Source organism: Varanus komodoensis, unplaced genomic scaffold (genome assembly GCF_004798865.1).
Source record: "Varanus komodoensis strain SLA01 unplaced genomic scaffold, ASM479886v1 scaffold23, whole genome shotgun sequence".
Taxonomy (NCBI): Eukaryota; Metazoa; Chordata; class Lepidosauria; order Squamata; family Varanidae; genus Varanus; species Varanus komodoensis.
In genome coordinates, this window is record NW_025335627.1 from 15785984 (window position 1) to 15811235 (window position 25252).

Genomic DNA, 25252 nt, shown 5'->3' on the forward strand with positions numbered 1-25252 from the left:
CTCATAAGAAGTGAGGCAGAACTCTTTAAAGAACAGACCTAAGAGCCCAGCAACCCCCAACTGATGTTGGAACTGTGAACACCAAGCCTATTTGTGCTGAGTTCCAACTGAATAATGCAGCTGAGTACTTGCGCTAAACTCATGACAATGAAGGACAGAAGGATCAATAGACTGACTATAGGGAATGAAACTTATGAACCCTCAAGGAGATTCCTTGTTTCTTGATTCAATTAAAACTAGCTGACTGAGCATTCTAAATGCCATTCCTCTTAGAGACAGTTGGAAAAAGGCTGTTATAGACTAAATGCATATTTGGTAGCACTTTACCCTGGTGATCAATTTCAGGGTAAACATTTGTTCAGCACTGGACCATACATCACCTTCTGACCTTTGGCCCTAGATTGGCCAAAGTAAAAGCACCATAGAGGTTTGCCTGGCTGGGTAGGTAGTTTGATAGTCAGGAAGATGTTTGCTCACCAATTCTCCTTAACACTTCCAAATTCCCTGCATTAACAAGAAAGGTAGGCAGCAGATGCCATATCACCCGTGCCCCATGCTCCAAACATAAGGAACGCTGTTAAGCCAGGAATTGCATTTGTGCACACTACCCTTGTGGATTTTTCCTTTCAAGAGAGAGAGAGGCTAGGAGTGGAGGAGGCCAGGCTGAAGAATGTGTCCTTTCATGTGCTTATGGATGGCCCTTCTTTGATAAAAACCTGAAGTCTAAAGTCATGGCTGAATGAGGATTGGCACCCAAATCTCCCTAGCCAACACTCCGACCACCACACCAACCTTTCCAACCAGCTGCACTCCTGCAGCTTTGGAGCACAACTCCCAGAACCCCTGACTGCGGGCCATGCAGGCTGGGGATGATAGGATGTGTAGTCCAGCACCTACCAGGAAGCCTGCCCTATAGCTTGTGGAGTGTGCACACTTAAAATTAAAAGCATCCTCAAACTAGCTACTATAGGCAAAAGAATTTATAAGGAGCAGTAGGTTCCTTTACAACCCATCTTTCCTTCAAAGATTTCAAAGTGACATTCATGGTTTTCTCCCTAATTTCATCATCATAACCTACCCATGAGGTAGGGTTTGGCTGAGAGAGTGAGCCTTATCTAAAATGTCACAAAGAACGATCCTTTGCTCACTTGAGCTTTGCTTAGTGGGACTCATTTCTGGGTAGAAATGTATGTATGTTAGTTGAGTGGGGATGTGAACCTAGGTCTCCCCAGTCCTGGCCTTACCTACTAACAGTTACAACATGCGAGATTGCTGGTAATTCAGATACACTGTCAGAAAATGTTACCTTACTATGTAACATAAGACTATGTCGATAACGTTAATGCTTTCCTTTACGATTTTTTACATCCTATTGTTAATATAGTAATATTATTATCCATCAGCCTGTTTCGTGTACTTCAGAACAGCAACAAAAGAGAATCCCGGAGAGTTAACTTGATCTATAATTCAGCTCAGAAGAGGCAAGGTTTGAAAGGCAGGAAAAGCGTGCAGGTGTGGGGGGAACGAATGTAAGCCGAGGACGGAGCCGCGGTCAGCTTCATTCAGGCCGTCGTGCGTCCCATCCAACGTACGGAGACATTTCTGAAAGGATGTGGCTGGAGCCAGGCCGAACCTTCCCGTAGGGGCCGAAGGCTAAGTCTGCATTCCCCAGTACATTTACTAGAGAGCGAGTCCTCGGCGACATAACAGGACTTACTTCCGAGAAAACGTGCCTAAAAGTGAGGAGCAGAGTGCGCCGACAGCGCCTTCCGCGGCTCCACCCGGCCTGTCTCTTTAAGAAGCCGGAGGTGTGTGGCCTAGACACGCGGCCCGCTGAGCGGCGATTGGTCGGCGCTGGCAGGAAGTAGCGGGCAGGCCGCCTTCGCGGTTTGTTGTCCCTCGTCGCGGGGTAAGGAGGCTGTGAGGGGGCGGGTGGCCGCGGCGTCTGGCAGCTGTTCCTCGCGTCTGCCGGGGTCCCTGCCTCGTCAGGGGTCTGCTCCTGATCCGCTGCCCTTGGTAGTGCTAGAGCCGCTGGCCCAAAAGAGACTCCGCCGGCGTTGCCTTCGCCGCAGACAGCAAGCCGCGGCCTGCACGCGATGTAGACACGAGATGTAGTAGGCTGTGGGCCGCCCGAGGCTCACACGTTGCCCTGGCGTTCAGTAGCAGGGTCTCAGATTTCCCGGATCACAGGCTTCCGTTTATTCTCTTTTTCTTTTCGTGGCAGGTGTGTTCATTGCCATAATGGCCCAGAGAGCCTTCCCGAATCCCTTTGCAGACTATGACAAATCTTTGGCCACAGGATACTTTGACTCTTCAGGGAGGGTGAGTTCTGCTGCAACTTTTAAACTCCCCCACCCCGCTGTGTACAGAAATGTGCTTTAAGGGAAGAAGATAAGGAAGAATGTGCAGTTGCTTTTCTGTTCATTTTGCCTGGTGGGGGTGCACTGTGTAACCTTAACATGCTTCAGTTTGCAACGCTTGCATTAAAGTCATGGCCAAATGGCATCCCACTTTGGAACCCTCTTAAGGAGCTCTTGGCAAGTCATTGACCTTATTTATCTCTTCTGTTGTAATAGAAGAGATTGCAATACTGTTGCAGTAGCCACATGACTCTGCACTGTTTGCACAGTAAAACCATTATGAAAGCATAAGTATTTTACTTTGAGTGCAGAGATGCTACTTGCCTGCGTTAGATAGGGTTTTCTATCTTCCTTGCTCATTGTCTTTCCCTTCAATGCAGTTACAGAGAATGCAGCATCTGATTACAAATGGAAGCCCATTACCCTGGCATCAGAACTATCTACATGCCAGCAATACTCAGCCCCCATTGATAGAGTGTTGCAGCTATTCACTCTTTGTCCATATTCCTCAGTGAGAGAGAAAAATGTAAACACCTTCAGGTATTGTCAGGCAAGACATTTCAAATTGTTAAGAGATTCCAGGTGTTCAGAGAGCAGCTAGGATTTATGGCTAGCATAGTGAATACTTAGAACATCACTGGGGGGAAATGTGCTGTGCTTACTATTTAAAGTACTGGTGCATTTGAACATTCAGAGAATCATACGCATTTGGCTAGTATTGCATTTGTTTTGCTCAGTATGGCACTGAATAAAAATGTGAGAATGCATTGTCAACTACACAGCTTAAACACAAAGACCTGTCTGGCTAATCAAGCTAAATCTCAGCCTCAGTTGCTACACCAGAGACATGTAATTCTGTGGTGTGCTTTAATCATTCTGGGCGATGTGGGGATCAATAAGGAGGCAAAGCTCATGAAAAGAGGTTTTGCCCAGGAAGTTCCAACAGTGATAGGCAATGCCAGTGGAGCAACTGACCTGGTTGTTTTGTATTGAAGTGGTAGGTGGTGGGAAGTCTTTCTCCTACCTACAGATCTCTGTGACTGAACTGAGAAAGCAGGCTACTCTTCCTCTTATATCCATGTGCATACACACTCATACACATACCCACATTTAGAGGCATCATGAGAAGGTTGCACTTCCCCAGTACTCATTCAAACCCCCTTCATAAGGGTCTGCCTGCATATATGGACCACACCTGTACACATTTCAGATTAGAAGCTTGCTTTGTAATTTTGCTGTAATTGCTGAAAAGCCAAGCTAAAAAGAGCTGATAACCTTTGAGAGAGGTGTGGCATGAGAACATGCCCAAGAAAACTAGGAACTTTGAGCTGCAGTCATTTTGTCAGTACCCTTCAGCAAGAGCTCACTACCAGCATGTCATCTTTTCTAAAGATAATCTACACTGTCACAGTAGGATTCATGGCTTGGGTAGTAAATGCTTATAATGCCATGGGGGGGAAGGAGGGAGTGTGCTCTCCTGCCTCTTTAACATACTCACACATCTGAACATTGAAAGAATCATATACATTTGAATAGTATTGTGTTTGCTCTCTTCAGAATGGCAGTATATAAAAAAATGAAGACATACTGTCAAAACTGGGGTCCTGGATCCTGTAAATTTATAGTGAGGATGTGATGGAATGGTAGCCTGGGTCCTATAGTCAACAGTTTAGCATATAAAGGTGCAATCCAAGGCATGTTTTACACTGAAAAAGGCCCACAACTCTCAGCATGCTCCAGCCAACTGCACCCTAATGCAAAATACATGTTTGCTTTTAGACAATTTATTTTTGTAGGCCAGACATGAATTTGAAATTCATGGTAGCTGCGCTTATGCCCCCATACAGAATGAGTGCATCTGATCCACTACAAAAGGCCCATTCAAATATACACAATGCCACTTTCTCCTATGCTAGTAGCACTCCCTAAAAGTTTGTTTAGACTGCTCAGTGCTAATAGCACAAAGCTGTGCGCTCTCTGGGCCAGCTGGGCTAATGAAGATTTTTTAAATGATTGGCTGGAATTAGGCAAAAGCTACAGTGGTGGTCCATCTAACATGGAAATCTCTTATCAGGATATCTAACTGACAGCACTTTATTTTCACCATTGGCAATGGTCTACATTCTTACTCAGCACAGTGCAAGAGCTACTTTCACAGGGGTAGAGCTGAGTGAATGACTCCACTGAGACGGAATGTTCTGAAGGAATCTTACTGGTGTCTGCAAATTCATTTATTTCCTGCTGCTCAGCTTCATTGTCAGACTTATAATTTATTTTTGTGAAGCAATTTAAATATGTCTATAGGGGAATAAACATGATGTTATGGTTCAAGTAATAAACTTCTGCAGCTTGACAAAACTACAGCAAAATCTCTTGATTAATGCTTGCCTTATTCAACAGTAAAATAAAATCATTACCTGGCACATTCTCAGACTGTATGGTTAAAGAGAGATCAATTGAGTGAAGGCGATCAAAAACTGGAATTTAAATGATATGGCTACAGAAACAATGGCACTTTCTCTAAAAAACTCACCATCCTACCTGTTAAAGTCATCCACCTATCTAGTTGGCATTCTTTGTATAGTTATATAAGGTAAACAGGCCAAATTAAATGTTATGGGGATAGTCATATTCTGTCCAAGTAAAGGAAGTGTCTCAAGGTTTGGGTGGTTTATACAGCATTCTGTACTGTCCTGTGAATAAGCCACAGTGGGTTGGATGTTTGCAGAAGAACCCTGGATGCACCCAACAAACAACTGGGGTAGTGTATCTCCCAGTGCCTTTCATGGCAAAGCCCAACCTGTCTTCTGTGAATTCTGATCACTATTCCTTTTCATTTACCTCCATTTTGTTTTATCATTTTCTGCAGCCTCAGAAAGTGCAATTGGGATTGCAAAAAAAAAAAAACAGCCCTTGAAAATTATGCAATTGTTCTTGTAATTTATTTTATTGTTGTTGGTGATCTTTCAGAAGTATGCTCCTATGGCTGTGTAGACTTGCCTAGTCAAGTATCTTGTCTGTTTCAGCTGTCAAAGGGAACAATTAAATGGAGAAATAGACTGCTGATTTGTGCACTGTTGTCAGGTGAAAAGTATCAAGAAAGTGAGGGAAGTGCAGAAAAGTGCACTTTCCTTTTCCACTTTTTCCCTTTCCCTCTTGTTTTTCCAATGATAACTTTGCAGCTGGATCCTAGTAACTGTACACAAACTAACCTGTGTGCAGTTTCACCTCATCAATCTGTTACCTATTCGACTCTCTTTGACTACTGAAAAAGACAAGGAAATTGTCCATGCAAGGTTATACATATTGCACATTATGGACAGCCATAAGAATGTACTTGCAAATGACTAACCACAAGAACAATTTACAAACACAGTGTGCAGTTTCCTGGGACTGGAAGAAAAAAATGGATGGCAAACTAGTAACGGTTGTTCCAAAGTACTAATTGGACATCTGTGCGGGTCAATTGCTGGCAGCAGCATGGGTGAGATTGTGAAAACTGGAAGGGTTTTTTTGGCTGATGTCTACTTCCCACAATCAGATAACTGTAGGTCTGAATGACATGGCAACCCATGGCTGTATGTAGAACCCATGGGTATTCAGTAGGCTTGGTCCCCCAAAATTAGCCACCCTGTGGGAAGTGGTTGGAATGTCATCACAGTCCCTGGTGGTTATCATATGGTATGGGAAGCTGAGACACCCCTCCACACCCACTTTAACTCCCCAGGCTGCATCAGGCACTTCTCTCATGCTGACTCCAATACCAGAAGGAAACTGGGCTGAGGGGAAAGCTGTTGCAAACAAAGTGGGGGAAGGTTTGGTGCCCTCTCTAATTTGAAAAAGTTAGTAAACAGAGGCAGCTGCCCCCCTTATATTGAGTCCAGAACCAAGCAAGTAATCTTCCAAGGGTTTCTTTGAGTATTAGCTTCAGCAGCATGGAAGGCACTCCGTAACATTGGAGACCCAAACTCACTTTGCGAGGGTTTGGCTTTTGACTCCTTCCCAAGTCAGTCTTGCTTCCCCGGATGATCCCCAGTGCTGCTGAGCACTGCAGTGCAGGAACGGTTTGTGTTGCAACAGTAACACCAATGCTACTGGAGAGCCTGCTGAAAGAGTCCCCACAAGCTTGGTTCGTACTTGCATGTTCTGTCAGTATGCAGGCATGCACTGCAAAATACATGAACCTTTGCATGCATTTTACTATACAACTGCAAAGGAAGTGGCAAACAGGTTGCCCCAGGTGTGTATAGAAGGCAAGTCAGGGCCAAACGGCAGGTTAGTGCTGAAGTGCATATTAACTTTACTGCTGTCTTAATTGTTCTAAAGATTAAGATCATTGTTTTATAACTTAAGATGTTATCCATATTGGGCTTTTTGAGGAAAGGCAGCATATCAATCTTTTAAATAAGTTTTAAGCATAGTTAAACACTTGCCCCAGAAGGAAAGCTTCCCTTGGCACCAATGGGAACTTACTTCCATGGGCAAATTAGATGGGGAGGGGATGGCATTTGCTGGCATTGCAGCAATGAAGTGTAGAACTAAAAGCCCTCTTCACACTGCATGACTCTGCTTTAACACCTTTTCCATGACAGGTAGTTTGCCTCTCAGTCTGAAAGACAGCATAAGCCTGGGGATTGAGTTTAGGAGTTTAGTGGTGTGATAATCCTTCCAGAATTGTGAGTTTTAGCAATTCTTTACACAGCAGCACAGACACACTGCTGGTTGTCGCTCTCAACACTTAAAAGTGTGATTGGGAGGAATGTGATCTGTTTGCCCAAAGACTAAATGAGTCTCCTTGGCACATGCTTGACTGCATTTGGAGATGCTCACCTCCCCTTCAGGTTGTTTATGTTTACCAGAGCAGACACTGGTGTACCCCACAGTGGTACCCTGTGCTGAAGCTCACCCTGCAGTAGATTTGTGGTGAGTCAGCATGGCCTGTCAAGCTGTTCCAGTCTGTTTTGTCAAACTGCAGCCCCTGATCAGAATCTACTGCTAAAAAATCGAGTAGCCTTCAAGGTCCCCTCAGGGAAAAAGTACAGCAGTGCTGTTGCCCAGAGGTAATAAAGGGATGGATAACCAAGGGATCATTGAGTGAAGGAATGCAGCTTTAAAACTAAGGCTGGGTTCTTAATCATTGTTGCTTGGAAGAATGGCTCATTGGTATCAGAGGATGTTAATGAACTTAGATTTAGCCTGATAATGAGTAGTCACCCCCCCCCCACACACATTCCCAGTCCTTTAAACTGTTGCTTAATCAGTTGTTTGTATTGTAGATATACCTGAAAGAGATCTGTCTCCCTTACAAATGCACTGAGAACTGTGAAGCAGTGTGTGTGCCATGTTCTTCCATTGTATCTCATTAAGCCACAGTGAGTCTGCCAAGACATAACACAAGTTTCTGTTGACCTTGACAGCTGACTCTCGAGTTCACACAGCACCTGAACAATAAGATCAGGGAGCTTCTCCAGCAGATGGAAAGGGGCCTGAAATCTGCAGATCCCCGGGATTGCACTGGCTATACTGGCTGGGCAGGTAGGATGATGCTCTTATAAAGGTCTATGAATTAAATGTCTGTGCTGTTCATTTGTCTGTGTGCTGACATTTAAGGCTCAAAAACTGCTTCTGTGATCTGATATATTAACTTGATCTTGGAAGGGGGAGTTCAAGATCTCACCCCCAAATCCTTACAGCTAGTGCAGAAAAGACTGCAATGGCTGCCTCTCCAAGGATCTCTGGACTGGTTCAAGCCCTCTTCTATCTCCCTTCGGCCCAGGAGGGTAGAGATACCTCAGAAATTTCTTTATTCAGAGGCTGATGAGCAGTGAGGGCAATGTTCTAAGGAATGCACCCTTAAATATGATTGCACTCTAAGGGATTCATAGCCCTACTTTCAACAGATTTCCAGGACAGGTAAGTTACAGTGAACTTGTAGAAGGTACAAGGGGATGCAATTCCTTGAAAGCAAACCCTTTCTCATTTCCCTGATGCTGAGTGCAAAAGCTTTGTCAGAAAACTGCAAGTAACACACATGGTCTTTCTGTTATCTTTGCATCCTTCTACCTCTGTCTTTCTGTTGCTTCCCCTTCTATCAAAGTTTAGACTATAAGCAACTTGGGACAGGAGCCAGTTCTCTTGTTTATCTATAAAGAATGGTGCATGTAGATGGCTGCTCATAGATTAATTAATAAATATTAATAATTTAATGTGAGTCTAATGTAGGCCTATTAGAATACTGCTGCACTGCAATCTACAGTTAGGAAAATTCAAACATTTATTTTAAAATCTGTTTATGACCCAGAAATCTGCTTGCATTTTGTTTGTGTTGAGTAACAGTTGCCGTCTGGAAAACAGATTGCTTTGTGCTTTAATGCAAGCGTGGGCTTACTTCTGTTATGTGGTCTACTTTAAAAATAGAAACTAGGATTCCTATGACCCAATGGCATGTTTATATTTTATAATGCAAGCACATATATTTGGGATTTCTTGGTAGTTAAAGCATAATAAATCTGCTAATTGATCCTTTTACTGATGAATGGAAGAAATGTGTTACTGGTTTGGATCAAGGTCGAGCTATGCCAGAGTTCTTTGCAAGAATCCCAGCAGCCAGTGGGCATTAATCAGTCCACTGGAAATTGACCAGTGATCTAGCTTCTGTTATTATTACTAAATGGAGGAGTGTGGACTGGAGGGCATGACTTGCCTGAGACTGATTTGGGAGCCCAGGCCCAAGATAAGGGCTACATTTTAAAACTGCCTAGTACTGTTCTAGCATATCCTGTGAGGGTTGCTGCTCACTCTGCTGTCTTCTTGATGAGTCAGTGGTTTGGCAAGTATGGTAGCTTCTCCTGTAGCATCATTCTGAAGCTGTTGAATTGTAGCACCATTCTGAGACCTGTTACCATTTCCTATGTAGCTGTTGAGGCTGGGAGAAACTGCATGTGGGGCAATTGTGCAGCATACACTTTTCCTCACTTATCAGTTCAAGTTCTGTAGAAGATCCCCCTGCCTGTACAAATACCTCAAATGTATTCTGTAGGTATACAACAGAACGGACTCATCCCAGAAGAGAGGCTCATCATCACTTGGCAGGCAAGTGTTGGCCATGCGTAAAGGCACTCTGTTGCAGGCTGTGTCTCCCTTCCCTTTCTGCATTTTGTAGAAGACAGGTTTGCAAATCTAGGCGTGTTTCATGAGTCAGCTGCCTGGAGCTGGGGTGGGAAATAAGAGTGACACATAATTTAGTGGATACGTTCTTAGCTTGCTTCCAGTGGTTGTAAGCATGTAAGCAAAATTAGAGAAGTCTGGGGAACCAAGCATTAGGCAGCAAACAGTAGTGGAAGGGCAGTGCTGGAGGGCAAGTTGAAGGTAAAATGCCATCTAAGGAGTCCCTGGCTCTTGGTTGGTTTCTGTGACCCTTTTTACCTGCTGCCTCTTCATGTTGCCATATTCAGTGCTCTAAAAATCTGAAGTCAAGTCCAGGTGCAGTTGGAGATAAATTGTACTTCCACAAGAGTTTCCCAGATTCCCAAGCTTATCCAGTGTCAGTGATTTAAGAATTCATCCTTCCTCCCCTTATTTCTGTTACCTTTACTTGTTTACCAAACTGCCTGCTTCAATGTCTAGCTCCAACTTTAGAAGTCATATGATAGCCACTGAAAGCAGGATCTTCCCTGTTGTGGCACCTGGTCTGTGGAGTACTCTCCACATACCCATTCAACTTGTGCTCCATCCAATGGCTTCAAACAGAATTATGCATTACCAAGGATTTGAGAGCTATCTTAAGTGACTGATAAAATAGCTGAATTCTTACATTTTCACAATCAATACACAATTAGTATTGGGTGCCATTATGTATGGTACTGTCTTATATGTTGAAAGGTGCCCAAAGAATGAGGTTAAAAGGCAAGCTTAGAGAAGTAAAATCTGAGTAGGCAGGCCAGATGTTTTGCTTGCGGAAGGTCGCAGCTTCAGTCCCTGGCAAAAGATCTATTGATGTGAGCCGCCCCGAGGCTTCGGCGAATGGGGCGGCATAAAAATGTTTTAATAAAATAAAATAAATAAATAAATCTCTGTGCTGGGAGATGCCAGGGATGCCTTGCAAGGCAACTTCCCATCAAAGCAGACAATAATGGAGGTGAGGCAAGCTGGAAAACTGACTGAATATGAGCATCACATGTTCATTGGAAAACTGCAAGGCCAGTCCACCTGCCAAATTGTGTAAGTGGTCTTTTATGTGGTGGGTGAGGGTACATGATGGAGGGGTGGGGAACCAATGCATTCCATCTGTTGGAAGTGAGAAAGTTGGCTGCTTTGGTTGCTCATTCTCAAGGACTGGACTTCCAAAGAATCATAATTGGAATGTGAAACAGAACTGTGGGGAGCCTAGGAATGTAGGCCAAGCCTAGACAGTGGGACGAGAAAAGTGTCTCAAGGGGAGACTCCCCAGGTGGGCAGGCAGTCCCTGGGGATAACCTGGATGTACCAGGAGGGGACCCAGAGCAAGGGAGTTTCTCAGACACAGACCAGGCCACCCCAACTCTTGCCCCCATGATGCAGTGTCAGCAGAGGAGGGCAGCCCAATGAGAGGATCAGTCCATGGAGAGGAGGCATGTTCGCTTTCAGAAGGTCCCTCTCAAAGGGATGGGGCCCAGGCATGCTCATAAGGAGAGTTCCTGGAGGTGATTACTAGATTGGGTTCATCAAACCTTTCTGAACATGCCCAGATTCATTCTGGGTGTTTTGTGCTGTTTGGGTCAATACTTTGCAGGGACAACAGTTTGTGGCTTTTGAATGCACAAAGGAGGAGCCCTCACTCATGACACAGTCCAAGAGAGATTTCTGGGATATCTTGCCATGTGACAGAGGTATGATTCTTAGGTCCTGAAAGGCCAAGTGTGACTAGAATTCACACCAGCATCCTCTACTGTCCCAACAGATTCTGGCTATACCTCTTGGCTTCAACAATGTGGTTTTTTAAGGCAGTCATTCTCTTGGGTTGACTTTGTTGGAACAAATATGCTTTTACATTAAGGTCCTAGTACAGCATATGGATTAGGGCAGGGGTTGGGAACTTTTAACACTCAAAAAGCCATTTGGACCCGTTTCCTACAGAAAAGAAAACACCGGGAGCTGCAAAACCCTTTTGACATCTGAAATGAAGATAACACTGCATATATCGTTTTTTACCTTTATGCTATGTATAAAAAAACTATAGTGTGTTGCATTTATGCAATCAATGAACTGCTACAGAGAAAACACATTTTTATTTCTGCATGCAACAAAAACATTTTGAACTCCGAAAAAAAAAGATGCTGGGTTAACCGTTACTTTCAAATAAAATACTCAGTGCCTATTTGAGTCCTCCTCGTATTTAGGAAATAAAAAGCCCAACTTAAATTATCCACCTGCAGCAAACTAAACATGCAACCTGCAGCAAACCAAAAATGCTGTCTGCTTCTGTGTGCCCTCATCCTTTTATCACATGTACTGGAGGGTGCAGTCAGCTGTCAACCTGAATAAAAAAAGGACTAACTGATACTTTCATACAGTAAGTAGAGTTTCTGCAATACAACAAATATAAATAATAGTCTGGTGAAATATTGAACAAACATCCCTTTCCCAGTGTAATAATGTTGCTGGAATTTTTATAAGAATCTTCTTAAAACAAGGAAGTAGATCTATATCTTCATTGTGATTTAGCTGCAGCTCTTGTTCAGTCACTAAAAACTGTTATTTTTAATCTTACATTATAAACTAATAGGACTCCTTTAATATATTTTGAATAGGAGAGCAGCTTCCTGCAGAGTCAGTGCTAAAGAGCAAACCCCATAAGTTTGTCAGCAGTAAAAGCAAACGAATCTACCCACGTACCATTAAACGTTGGGTTTTCTTCAGAAACTTTTCTTCAGAGATATAGGTGTGTTTAGTGACTGATTAGCAGATAAACAGTCAAGTGATGTGGATTGTGACAGGTCCCAAGCATGGCTTTTAACATTCGGGTGAAGGAGATTCCGTTTGGACAAAGAGAATCTTTTCAGCAGCGTTTTGTGTAATGTGAGAGTCTGCAGGAAGCTTGTTCCACTCTTTCCCTGCACGATAGCAGAGGAATGTAGCAATTTACTTAACCAGCTAGCGGGGCGTTCCTGAGTGGATGCCTCATCATCACCTATTGGTATTTTGTACCTCAGAGCCTTGGTCACAGATCAGCGGCTGTGCCTGTGCATGTTTTGAGACGGAACTGCAGCAGAGGGATTCAAGAGCCACATGTGGCTCCGGAGCTGCAGGATGCCGACCCCTGGATTAGGGCAATCACTTCAAACTCTAAAGAAATTATAGGCAATTATTCAGTTAAATTGGCATAAATGTATATTATGAATCAATGAACAGATTTGGAGGACAACATTAATTAAAAATCATTTTTAGAAACATCCATCCAAATAATTATACAGGGGTACCAATTTTAATCATTCAAAAATTCTTCATTAGGTTAACCGATCAACTGATATTTTCAGCCTAAAATGAATTGCACTTGTTTATTGAGTATAAGAAAACCTATATCTGTGCATCTTTGTAGTTTATTTTGAAGGCAAAATTTGAGTTTCCTCAGTACAGCATGTGGAGCAGAGGCGTGTTTTCACCATGCAATATAAATAGGCTGTTTAATACACTTTCTACAAGCATCAATGGTGGTGTGTGGTAGAAATGGCTTGGCCACCAAGGAGGTAGAATTCAACTACAGCCCATCTGTGTAAGGGAGAAAAATGCCTCAGTGCTTCTTGTTCTTCATTCTCTCCTTGTGAGTTCCAAACGTTGCAGACTTGTCTGACATGATTGGAATTGAGAATGAGCCTCAGAAGGATTTCCTCTGGGTCACAGCCAGAGTAATGGAATGTGTTGCTATTATAGGACCGGCCTGCTCTCCCTGCACCCTCCCCCCACCTCCACCTGGGTCCTAGCTTTGCTAATTTATTCAGCATGGTTTCAGGTTAGAAGGAATTAATTGGGCCAAGGCAACAGCATTCCATCTTAATCGCTTCTGTACAAAAGGGTTGTTGAGTATCTCCTCATGTAGATAATCTGCCAGCAATCTGAAATCAATTGGCACTCATGTGGCAGCTAATAAGAGCTATTGGGAAGGAATGGCCGCTGCTTTTTCTCTTTCCCTCAGCACCTCTTCTGCAAATGCTGATCTGTGGTAGCAATGCTTTGTCATAAAAGAGTGGGGTTGCCTTTGAGAACCTGCTTCTCACTAGCTTTATCCTTCCCAAGGCACCAGGCATTTCTCTCCTCACCCACTCCCTGCCATAACCAAAGATCAGTGTGACTGTGGTTGTGGGCAAGGATATTCCTCAGCTGCAAGGATCTCCCCCATCCGCTGATGGCAGAAGGACAAAGCAGGAGTCATTTTTGCCCTCCTGCCTGAACCTGGAATCCCACTGCATCCTGCATGCTGGAAGGAGCTGCTCCTTTCTAGTCTACTTGGGAGGACATGAGGGCAGTGCTGGGAATCACCTAGCCAGTAAGGGGATCTTGATGGTTAATTTGCCCTTGCCGTACTTGCAAGGCTAGTTCTCCTAAAATCTGAGCTGCAGGGTAGTGGAGCACAAAAAGAAACTCTTGTCCTCTTGCATCTTGCCTTGATTAAGGCAGTCAAAACATCTTAGGTTCCAAACAATGCTAAATATGGTATGCAAAAGTTATTGTGTCTGATCCTTGCTTTCTGTCATATGTGGTAAACATGTGCCCGAGTGCCTACAGTTTTGTTTGCTTTTTCTGAATATTAGAACTTATTAGACAGAATCAATTTATCTATAAAACAGCAAGTTGAATGTTTGCTTCAGAGAAGAAGCCTAAATATTTACATATGAAGTTGTTCTTTCACAGTGTCTGCTGCCAAAATAAGATTGCAGGTGGCAAGTCCTATTTGCATGTTAAGTGAAAATCTGTCTGTTGTCTTACTTTAAGTGAGTATTTTAATCTGTTATCTCTTTCTTTTGGCAAAATATTAAATTATGTTTGTAATCCATGTATTTTATTCAGGTCATTTTGCACACGCCTTTAGTATTTGCTATCTAGTTTAATCTGCAGTACATTAAAGAGGGTGCCAAATTTAGACAAGTCCTTTTGAGCAGCAGTTCACATGAGGGAACTTCTCTTTCTTTGCATGCTGTGTCCTTCCATGCCACGGACAAGAAAAAGGCTGTTAAAAAAAAAAGGAAGGATAAAAGGAAGCTCCTACACAAGCCTCCCCTATCTTGGTGCCCTTCAGAAGTTTTGGATTTCAGTTCCCATTAGTCCAGGGCAGTATGATCAATTCTTGGGGGTGTTGAGAGTTGTCCAGACTATCAGGGCAGCATTAGTTTGGGGCAAGCTGACCAGGACCTACTAAGGCAGCATGTAGTGGTTTATCAGCTAAATTGGGTACAGATAATATTTGCAAAGTGTGACTGTAAACATGATTGATTCTTTCAGTGTGCTGTACCATCTGCAGAACCATGAAAATCCAAGGTTTTCCTTAAAAATGGAAGGCTTTTTTTAACTCGAGTGCATTTCAGCTACTCATCCTACAAAAGGAGAAATTCTGGGTGACATTCCATTTGTCACTGCTTGGTTGGTCCTTTCTATGGATTCTTGTTTGCTAGTGCTACAGAATTTTCTCTCTATTTCCATTGATATACTCTCGCTCACACCTGACCATCAAAAATACAGAACATGGAGTATAAGTAGCACTAAGACAGTATTAACACTTCTTTCTTCAGAGAATCAGGAAGGTCAGCCATGATCACACTCTAGTGTGTCTAGGGAAGGAAAGTCTGTCTCCCCAGTCTTCTGAAGGCCAGAGGATGCCATGGCTCTCTTTCCACTGTAAAGTTAACTTGCCCAAGCGATTTTGGAGCTAGCTGGCTAGGCTGGTAATCTACGTATTACACTCTCAGCAGGTGTTAGTTAACAAAGACCTACAAAGTTGGGTGACTTCAAGAATGTACCTCTCCCTTCTCAGAAAAATAGTTAAGGTTAGTCACCTTTACAGGTGTGACTGATGGTAACATGCCTCTGAGCTGCCCTCTCTGGAAATACTAACACTGAGACTGCCTAGAGAGTGGACAAGGTTATTAACTTCAGTAGGAAATGGAAATTTGCCCTTAATATACATGCAAAATTGAATTGTCTGTGGTATGAAGCTTTGGAGATAACCCATTCAAAATGAGAAAATGTTCTAAATTTAAAAATATCCTCAATACAGGGAAAGTAATTTTGAAGATGGCTCTCCTTCCTTCCTTCCTTCCTTCCTTCCTTCCTTCCTTCCTTCCTTCCTTCCTTCCTTCCCTACATCGAAATCTGCCGACATTGGCTATATTAATTTAAACTGATAGAGAGAAACCCGTGTCATCTTAAAAATGGTTAATGAGATGGAAAGTGCACTGTAAGATATAAAATGAGAAATCTGGAAATGTTGCAGGCCACTGGGTCCCATGATATTCCTTGTGGAATTCCTGTAAGCCACACATCTTTTCAGTTCAGATTGGTTTTTAGGCAGGATGCTCTGTCTGCTGTGATAGACATTTTATACAAAGTCATGCTGATTGCTTTTCAAGTGCACATAACATTGGCCATAGCTGTCCCTATTTAGCAAGAATGTTCCCTGTTTTGGGATAGCCAGCTCTGGTAATTACCCTAACCCTAACCCTGTTTGTTTCTTTGGAGGTATTTAATGTCTGTCTTTGACAACTCGTGCTAATTTTTTTTTTTTATTCAGGTGGCCTACTGTCAATATCTTTATGAAGTTAGTAGTTCACCATTTCCATTTTTTAGGATAAGTAATTGAAAGTTTACATCTCTGAAGGATTACAGAATCAACACAGTATTGACACTGTGATTGGCTCTGCCTCAGCATGTGTTCAGTTCAGGATTAATTGCCCCCTGATGAAGGAACTCATTCTTGATATGGTTAAGCTTAATTTTTGGCATTGCTACTTCTGTAACAAGCAGGTTGGCTTACCTGATACCTCTCCTCTTCATCCTCCTGCTCTAATATAGCACTATTAAATCAGTGGTTCAGAAGCTGTGGAATGTACCACTCTTCATATTATAGTTTGTATAGCACTTTTTTTTTGGTGCTTTAGTGTGGAATAATGCTTAACATTTATAAGCACTTCTAGAGTGTTTAAGGGACTTTGTTTAGATGATATTGTTGTAATCTTTGCAAGAGCTCTGTAAAGTTGGGTTAATGATATGCTTTCCATATCACCAATAGGAGGCTGGGACCAATATGTAGTTTAAAACATTGGGAGGATCCCAACTCCCATCAGCCTCATCTGTATGGGATTTGAAACTGAAGGAGTATCAAAAGTGGGGTGTAATCACAGAAAAGGCTTCTGATGTTCCAAAATGGTATAAAAGGCATCCCCATGGGCATGCCCAGATCCTGGATTATGCCTAAAGTAGCTATCTGACATCCAGCAATTGTCTATAAAGTTTCCATAAGAATTTTATGCATCTGTTACAGTGAATGTCAGAAATGCAGTGACAGTAGCCATTCACAAGGGTATTATCCCAAAATAAATATCTATTTCTGAATCTTTCAAAGACATGCCAGTGAATGTTTGTCGTCAGGCTGATAGTCACTTAAATGCATTTCTTTACTTTGAGACACACATTCAATATGTCTGGAATTGTCAACATCACTGGCTGAATGTCATCACTGACTAAATTTTTAAAGAAGAAAGGCAGGGGGAACAAAACTGAATCATTACATTTCTGTAATGTTATGTGGGGTTAGGGGTGGGTTATTGGACAGTTTTAGAAAATCTGACCATATCTTTGACCCATATTGTAATGTGTTTTGCTGGAATAAATATTGAAATGTCAACTAATGCAAGATCAAAGGGTTAATTTGGGTGATCTTCTGCCTTTCCTAAACTTCTTTGCAGGCATTGCTTTGCTATATTTGCATCTGCATGATGTGTATGGGGACCCATCCTACCTTCAGATGGCTCAGGAATATGTAAAGAAGAGCCTTAGTTGCCTGACAAAGAGATCCATCACCTTCTTATGTGGGGATGCAGGACCTTTAGCGGTGGCTGCTGTAGTATACCACAAGCTGCAGAACAACAAGCAAGCGGAAGATTGCATCACTCGGTAATATCTCTCTGCATGCGTGCACTGATTCTCCCCAGCCAGGCTAGGCATGCTGTAATATCTGGAGAGCAGGCAGAGGCCACTGAAGGACCATTTTCATCCGTTCAAAACGTAGACGTAGCTAGAGAAGGACATATGCAGAAATCCCCTTCCAGCATACAGCATTCTTTATTTCAGCCTGAAAAAGCCAGTACATTCTGTTGCCAGTGCAGGGAATATTTGCTGTACCATTTGGGGAGGGGTGCATTAATTTTGGCATCCTGGAAAAGGTAAGTGTGGCCAAATTGCTTAGGTCTTCATTGGTTTGTATTTATGTCTAAAGGGCTTCTGTGTTTTGTGTAATCCAGCTAGCTATCTGTTCCTTATTTATTTATTTGGTATGTTTGTGTGCCTCCTCTTTACCTGTACACTCAAGATGGTTTTCCATGGGAAACAATGGCATACCATCTGCCGGACATGATACAGCAGGGAAAGGGCTGGTGAAGGAAGAGGAAGATAGGCATGTTTCACAACCCATTCCCACATCACTTACAATGCCTAGGAGGCAGGACCACCAAGTTCTGGGTGACGAGGAGGTAAATAACATTTGCTCCCCACTAGGTGGCTGGAGCAGGACCTGTCATCTCACCCCTCCCTCAGGTATCCTTGCTGATCGTATGCCTGAAATTCCTCACCCTTTCCATACTGGCACTGTGGTTTATGTACCATGTACCAAAGCCATGACAGCAGAGGTGCCTTGGTGCTTTCCCACACAGGTGGGAGCACAGCTTGCCAGATTCCCTTTCGCTTCATCAGAGTCTGCATGGATACTGTCACTGCAAACAGAAGTTGCTCAGTAGCTATACATCATGGATTGTTTTTCTGACCTTGACCATGCAGCAAAAAGGTACATTTTATAACAAAACAACTTCTGAACATTACTTCATTTTCCTCTTTCCCCAATATAGGCAACATACTGTCTATATATATTTACCACATTCACATTTCCTGTCGCTGTTGTCCATATAAATTTAAATATTCCCAGTTGTCTGCTGATGTACCTCTCTCTGTTTTTTAGAAGGCACTTGCAACATTCCGCCTTCCTTCATGCACACACATTTTGGAAGTCTATTCAATTTGTCATACTCTGATACCACATTGTAATGTTACCAAAAACATTGGAGGGCAGCTTGCATATTGTCATTCTGATGTGACTCAAAGCCCCAATTTTAAAAAATTAAACCTGATCACTGGAGACAGAAGCACAGTCTCGATCCTAGCAATGAGCCCACTCCTTGTTTTAGTTTGGGGATTGCTTCATTCCTTCTACAAGTAACTTCTGTGGTAGTGGAAATGCAGACCAATCCCACACTGCCATCTAATGGTGTTGTGCCAGTAGAACACTGAAAGCAAAGAATTGTAGCACTAGGAAGAACCATAAGAGGAAGATGGATGCAGTGCTCCCAATGTTTAAACCATCCCTGAATGGTACTTACCGAAGGTGTTCCTTAAAACCTCAAGGGAAGGAAAAATCAGCAGGCAACTTGATCAGTCTTGTTCTTACAAGTTAATCTTGACATCATCCTAAAATATTTATTATCCATCATGAATTTATTGCCACTTAGCCACCCCCAACTCTCTCTCCCTTTAGCATTCTGATCGTCTTCATGGCAGTTTTATTACATATTTGAAAATTAGTGCTAGGTCCCTGTTTTAATCCTTTCTTTTCTCATTGAAGCATGTCCACCTCCTCTATTCCTTCCCAATATATGTGGTGAGTTTTTGAACACTTTTGATCATCTCTTCTCTGAATGCTTACTGGTATGTGTGTGCCAATTGAGCTTCCAGCCCGTCCTACTAAAGGATTATTATTTCTCTCTCATGGCATGCACATAATCCTTCCATTAAACGCAATCCAAGTGGGTGTTATTTGCCTCTCAGCCATTGGCTTTTCTTTGGTGGCACTGATCTCTGTGGAATTTTAGTCTATTACAGTGCTGGAGAGAAAATATGTTGGAAGGAAGGCGCAAATCACATTTGTTTCTCTGGCAGTGCCAACAGGGAAGCTTGTGTTTCGATGCAAAACATTTCCACAAGATCTGCTTCGATAAAAGCTTGCTTTTTTCCTTTTTGCCAGTTGTTCATTACTTTACTTCATTATCTCCAGCCTTCATGTTCCTTCAGATTTGACTTTTTATCAGCAGAAACTCATTTCCCCAAGCCCGTAAGGGTATATCTTTTAAATGCACACCAGTGTGATGTGTTGTATATAATGGCATACAACAGCTGCTCATCTGCTTGGTCAAAGGTTGTGGCATCAGCATGCATCTTAAAGAGAAATGTTTTTGTGTTGAAATCATGTCCACAACAGCCCTCACCATAGAACTTTCTCATTGTAAATTTATTTTAAAGCCTTTCTTCGTCCAATTTGTGGTCCTGCTAAGAGCATAACAGCTATGCAGGATCAGATGAAGGGTCCATCTAATCCAGCATTCTGTTAACAGAGTGGCCAGCCAGCTGCCCACAGGAATCCACAAACACAGCACAAGTGCAACAGCTCAGATCACCCAGTGAGCTTCATGGCCAGGTGGGGACTAGAATCTGACTCTCTAAGTACCGGTCTAGCACTCTGACCACCACACCCCACTGGCTAGCCAATTTTTTTTTTTTTTGCATGCAAGAACATTTAGAGCACAATCTTACTCATGCATAGATAGAAAAATAGTCCTGTCATTCTCAGCATGCCCCATGGCAGGCTGATGGAAAGTTTTTACTGTTGAAATGAATGTAGGATTGTACCTTTGATCATGTAGGCTGAAGGTACAAGCCCCAAACAAAGGTTTATTCATTCCAGGGAGAGCTAGGCCAGAAAGCCTTAGCCACTCTGGTCCTCATGCTGGGCTGACTACTGGCGTTTTAGCCAAGTTGGAAACATGCTTGTTATTCCCCTCTCATGCAGCAGAGATGTAGATGACATGATGTGAGCAGGGAGGCAAATGAAACATACTACTTATAGTGAGAGATCTAGGGCAATTTCACTACAGCAGCTGCTTCTCCAATTTGACAGAATGCCTGAGCAGCACCATATTTTATGTAATACTTCAGCTAGCCTTTGCTAAGCATTCCTAATGCACTAATGCCATCAGCATCTGCCTGGTAAGAAATTTTCACTATGGGAGCTATTGGGCACATACCCATCTTTTCCCCCCTCAGAAACAGCTTCTAAACAAAGTAGTGTTATTGACTGCTATAGCTAGCTGTTAAATCAGAAGTCTGTGCAGCATGCATGACCATGTTACTAACCCAAATTTGAAATTCCAGAAATAGCATGTAATTTCTCACTAAATGTGACCCCCTTACTGGAGGATGGGAAGGCAGTCAGTGTAACACTTTATTTTTCTAAATGAATGCTAAGGAACAAGGATGTTCCTGGCCAGTAAGCTTAATGTGTGCTCCAAGTAAATTGGTTTAAAGTAGAATTATTCAAAATGTAGAAAATAAATTTTGCCAAGAAGAATTGGCTTGGTTTCTGCAAGGAGGAGTCCTACCACTCCAGCCTTTTAGAATTCTATAATAAAGATATGCATCAAGGAATTCTGTAGTTGTATAGACCCTAAGAAGCTGCAATTAGAGTCCTTTGCCAAATCGTTCTGTGTAAATTTTGTTGTTGTTAGTTGCAAAGTCCTGTCCAATCCATTGCGACCCCATGGACAACATTCCTCCAGGCCATCCTGTCCTCCATCACCCTCCGGGGTCCACTTAAGCTCACGCCAACTGCTTCCATGACTCCATCTAGCCACCTCATTCTCTGCCGTCCCCTTCTTCTTTTCCCCTCAATTGTTCCCAGCATTAGGCTCTTCTGCAATGAGTCCTTCCTTCTCATTAGGTGGCCAAAGTATTTGAGTTTCATCTTCAGTATCTGGCCTTCTAAAGAGCAGTCAGGGTTGATCTCCTCTAGGACTGACTGGTTTGATCTCCTTGCAGTCCACGGGACTTGCAGGAGTCTCCTCCAGCACCACAATTCAAAGACCTCAATTCTCCAGCACTCAGCCTTCCTTATGGTCCAACTTTCACAGCCATACATTACAACTGGGAAAACCATAGCCTTGACTATACGCACTTTTGTCGGCAGGCTGATGTCTCTGCTTTTTAGTATGTTATCTAGAATTGCCATAGCTTTCCTCCCAAGGAGCAAGCGTCTTTTAATTTCTTGGCTGCAGTCACCATCTGCGGTGATTTTGAAGCCCAGGAAGATAAAATCTGTCACTACCTCCATTTCTTCTTCGTCTATCTGCCAGGAAGTGATAGGACTGGATGCCGTGATAACCGGATGCCATGATCTTAGTTTTCTTAATGTCGAGTTTCAAGCCAACTTTTGCGCTCTCCTATTTCACCTGCATCAAGAGGCTCTTTAGTTCCTCTTCACTTTCTGCCATTAGAGTGGTATCATCTGAATATCTGAGGTTGTTGATATTTCTCCCAGCAATCTTAATTCCAACTGGTGATTCATCGAGCCCCGCCCTTCTCATGATGTGCTCTGCATATAAGTTAAATAGGCAGGGCGACAGTATACAACCTTGCTGAACACTTTTCTCAATTCTGAACCAATCAGTGGTTCCGTGTCCAGTTCTCACTGTTGCTTCTTGACCTGCATTCAGGTTTCTCACGAGACAAATAAGATGGTCTGGGACTCCCATCTCTTTAAGAACTTGCCACAGTTTGTTGTGATCCACACAATCAAAGGCTTTAGCATAGTCAATGAAGCAGAAGTAGATGTTTTTCTGGAACTCCCTAGCTTTCTCCATGATCCAGCATATGTTGGCAATTTGATCTCTAGTTCCTCTCCCTCTTCGAAATCCTGCCTGTACGTCTGGTAGTTCTTGGTCCACATACTGCTGGAGCCTAGCTTGCAGGACTTTGAGCATAACTTTGCTAGTGTGTGAGATGAACGCAATGGTATGGTAGTTTGAACATTCTTTGGCATTGCCCTTCTTTGGAATTGGAATGTAAACTGACCTTTTCCAATCCTGTGGCCACTGCTGAGTTTTCCAAATTTGCTGGCATATTGAGTGTAGCACTTTTACCTTTACAGTAAATAACTTTATAGTAAATACCAGCTATTGAATAAGGATGGGGCCAGTCACAGGTCAGTAATTGGTTAAAGAACTGGAAACAGGGTTATTTTCACAGTGGAAGGAAGCAAGCAGATCTATGGTGCTTAAAGTATATGTAAATTACCTGTATGTGTGGTGAGTTAGCTAAGTGTGCAGATAATACCAAGATGAAGAGCACCTAAGCAGACTGTGAAAAGTAACAGAAGAATAGCTCCCAATTGTATACATGGACAGCAAAACTATAAATTGAACTCAGTATAAGTGAGCATTGGATTGTGTACAGCACAGTGAGGGAGTCAGAATGGGCACAACATCACAACTTCCTCTAAGCCCAGAAAGAATCTGAGCTGTGGTGATTAACCAAGACAGAGATTGTGAAGTTTCAATGGCTGTTCAATGAAAGGATCTGTTCAGTATATGGTGCACCAAATGGAACAAGATCCATATTGGGAATTTTGGGGAACACGTTGAAAAGGAAACAGCCTGTGTTATATTGCCTTTCTATTTATTGCTGGTGTGGTATGCAATTCTGGTCTTCCCCTTTAAAAAATTGATATTGTAGAATTGGAAATATGTCAATAAGGACAAACTAAACTATTAAGAACTTGCAGCAGCTGCCTTAGGTAGAAAGTCTAAATCATTTGGGGTTGTAAACTTATGTACGGCATAGTACAAAAGAATACATTTTTCTCTTCTCTTGTAACATTAGAACTAAATGAAATTGTCTGGTTCTAGGCAGAAAAGTGATGGCACATCTTTTTCAAAATGTATGAGAAACTAATGGGATTTGCTGCCACAATTTGTGGTGGTGGGGATAATCATTAGCATAAATGGTTCAAAAAGAGGAGTAAACCAACAAAGAGCTCTGAAAGCTTCTAAGGGCAGAGACAATTTTAGTTGTCTTTTATTGAGTACATTTATAGGCCACATTTCTGCCAAAGCAGTCAAGGCAGTTTACATGTTAAAATAGTGGTAACAGAGGGGGAAAAGATCAGTGAAGAGAAAGGAATATAACTGCATTACTGTACTTTCTCCTTTGTATGGTTACAAGATAAACTTATGAAATGCCCCGAAGGAATGATCACTGCAGGAACCACTTCTGGGAGGAAACAAGACAAATGCTCTCAGCTGAGCTGCAGAACTTGACTTCACTTTCCTTGGTTGTAGTTCAGTGCAGTCTACTACTGAGGAACAAACTTCTGAATTGTTTGGTTGTGTGAAGGTTATTTACCCTTCTGCTTAGTAAAAAAAAAAAAGACCCTTAGAATAGCTTACAAAGATCAGTAACAGTTTCTGCAACAGGCTTGCAATCTAAAAGATACACCACTTATACATGTTACACAAGGGAAAGAAGATCGGAAAGGAAGAGGAAAAAAGCAAACTTGGGTACTTGGGATGCTGGACTATTAGTCGGATCCAACAGGACTCCCCTTACATATGTTAGTGAGTTTTTAAAATGTGGTATGCCAAGAAATGCAAGTGAAAGTGAGCACCCCATTGTGTTTGGTGTGATGTTGAAAAGACTTCAAGTGCAGGAGTCCTTGCCTTTCTGCACTTCCCATTTCACCCCTATCTTGTCATTCTCCTCTTTCTCCAACTACTAGGAGTGGTGCAGGCATAGTTAGCTATCTAAAAGCTATTTAGAGCCTTAGTCTTAGTCCTGAGATCCTAAATAACTGCAATTGTAAATCCTTATTCCAGACAAAATTGCTTATCCTCCTTTTTCTTTTAAAGGGAAAAATGTCTGTGTGCCCCTTGTCCAACTCTGGACTTGCTCTAACTTCATTTGGGGCTATGGTTCCTTGCCAGTTTTCTCATGAATTTGCCAAAGTGGCCAGAAAACAAATTGCTTAGAATATATTGTCATTTTTTAAACAAGGGCCATTTTCTCTGTGAAAGGAAGTTGTTCCCCCCATCCACAAGGAAAGCCACCTACCTCTTTTGTGGGGAAATGACAGCAGAAGGCAAACTTGGGAGATTGTTTGCATCTTGGGCTTCAGAACTAGAGGATCAAAAAGCCACCAGTTGCACTGATACTGCAGAACTAACCCCAGTCCTGCTGGTCTGGAAGGGACAAAGGAAGGACCTCTCTGGAGCCACGCAGAAGCCATTGCAGTGCTGACTATGGTGCTTGCTCTTGAGCCTCCAAAGACCCAGTTCAGACGTGCCAGCAGCAGAGTGGCCCAGCTACAGCCCTAGTTTCCCCCATTCTAAAAGGCCAAAATCTCCTTCTTAAGGCCTTGTTACCAACAGTAGGATCTTGCAGCTACAATATGCTGATACTTCTGGTATTGTTCAGCCTGCGGCCTCCTGCTTTCACCCCTTCCTGCCACTCCAGCATTGAACTGGGCCTTCAGGCTGAAAGAGTTTCAGTACCTCTGTTCTGTGGGAAGAGTGTTGGTTGGCTGTAATCGGGCCAACTCAGCAATTATTATTACATTAATCCAATGTTTGTCATTCATTAATGCACCCCAAATAGTGGGCTGTGAATCATTTTGTGTGAGAATTATTAAATAGTTGTGTTACTGCTTCAGTTTTTCTCTTCAAAGTTTGCTATTCAGATACACAAAACAATTAACAATATTGGATTTTCATTATTATTTTAATTGAAATACAATATAATTATAAATGGGATACCTATACAGAAATACACACATG

The 25252-nt window shown here is 42.6% G+C and overlaps 1 protein-coding gene across 4 annotated transcripts in view; it reads left to right on the forward strand.

The window, feature by feature from the left end:
- The first annotated feature begins 1878 nt into the window (after window positions 1-1878).
- The window catches only part of LANCL1 (LanC like 1), a 39080-nt gene continuing 15706 nt past the window's right edge, over window positions 1879-25252 (forward strand). For 2 of the 4 annotated variants that reach the window (XR_006414898.1, XM_044431906.1), the window contains exons 1-3: window positions 2129-2322; window positions 7778-7895; window positions 17294-17501. Coding sequence is in view for 3 of the 4 variants with exons in the window: in XM_044431906.1 (XP_044287841.1) it covers window positions 2242-2322; window positions 7778-7895; window positions 17294-17501 (407 nt within the window). In the remaining variant the exon portion in view is untranslated. The other 2 variants (XM_044431903.1, XM_044431904.1) reach the window with 2 other exon arrangements.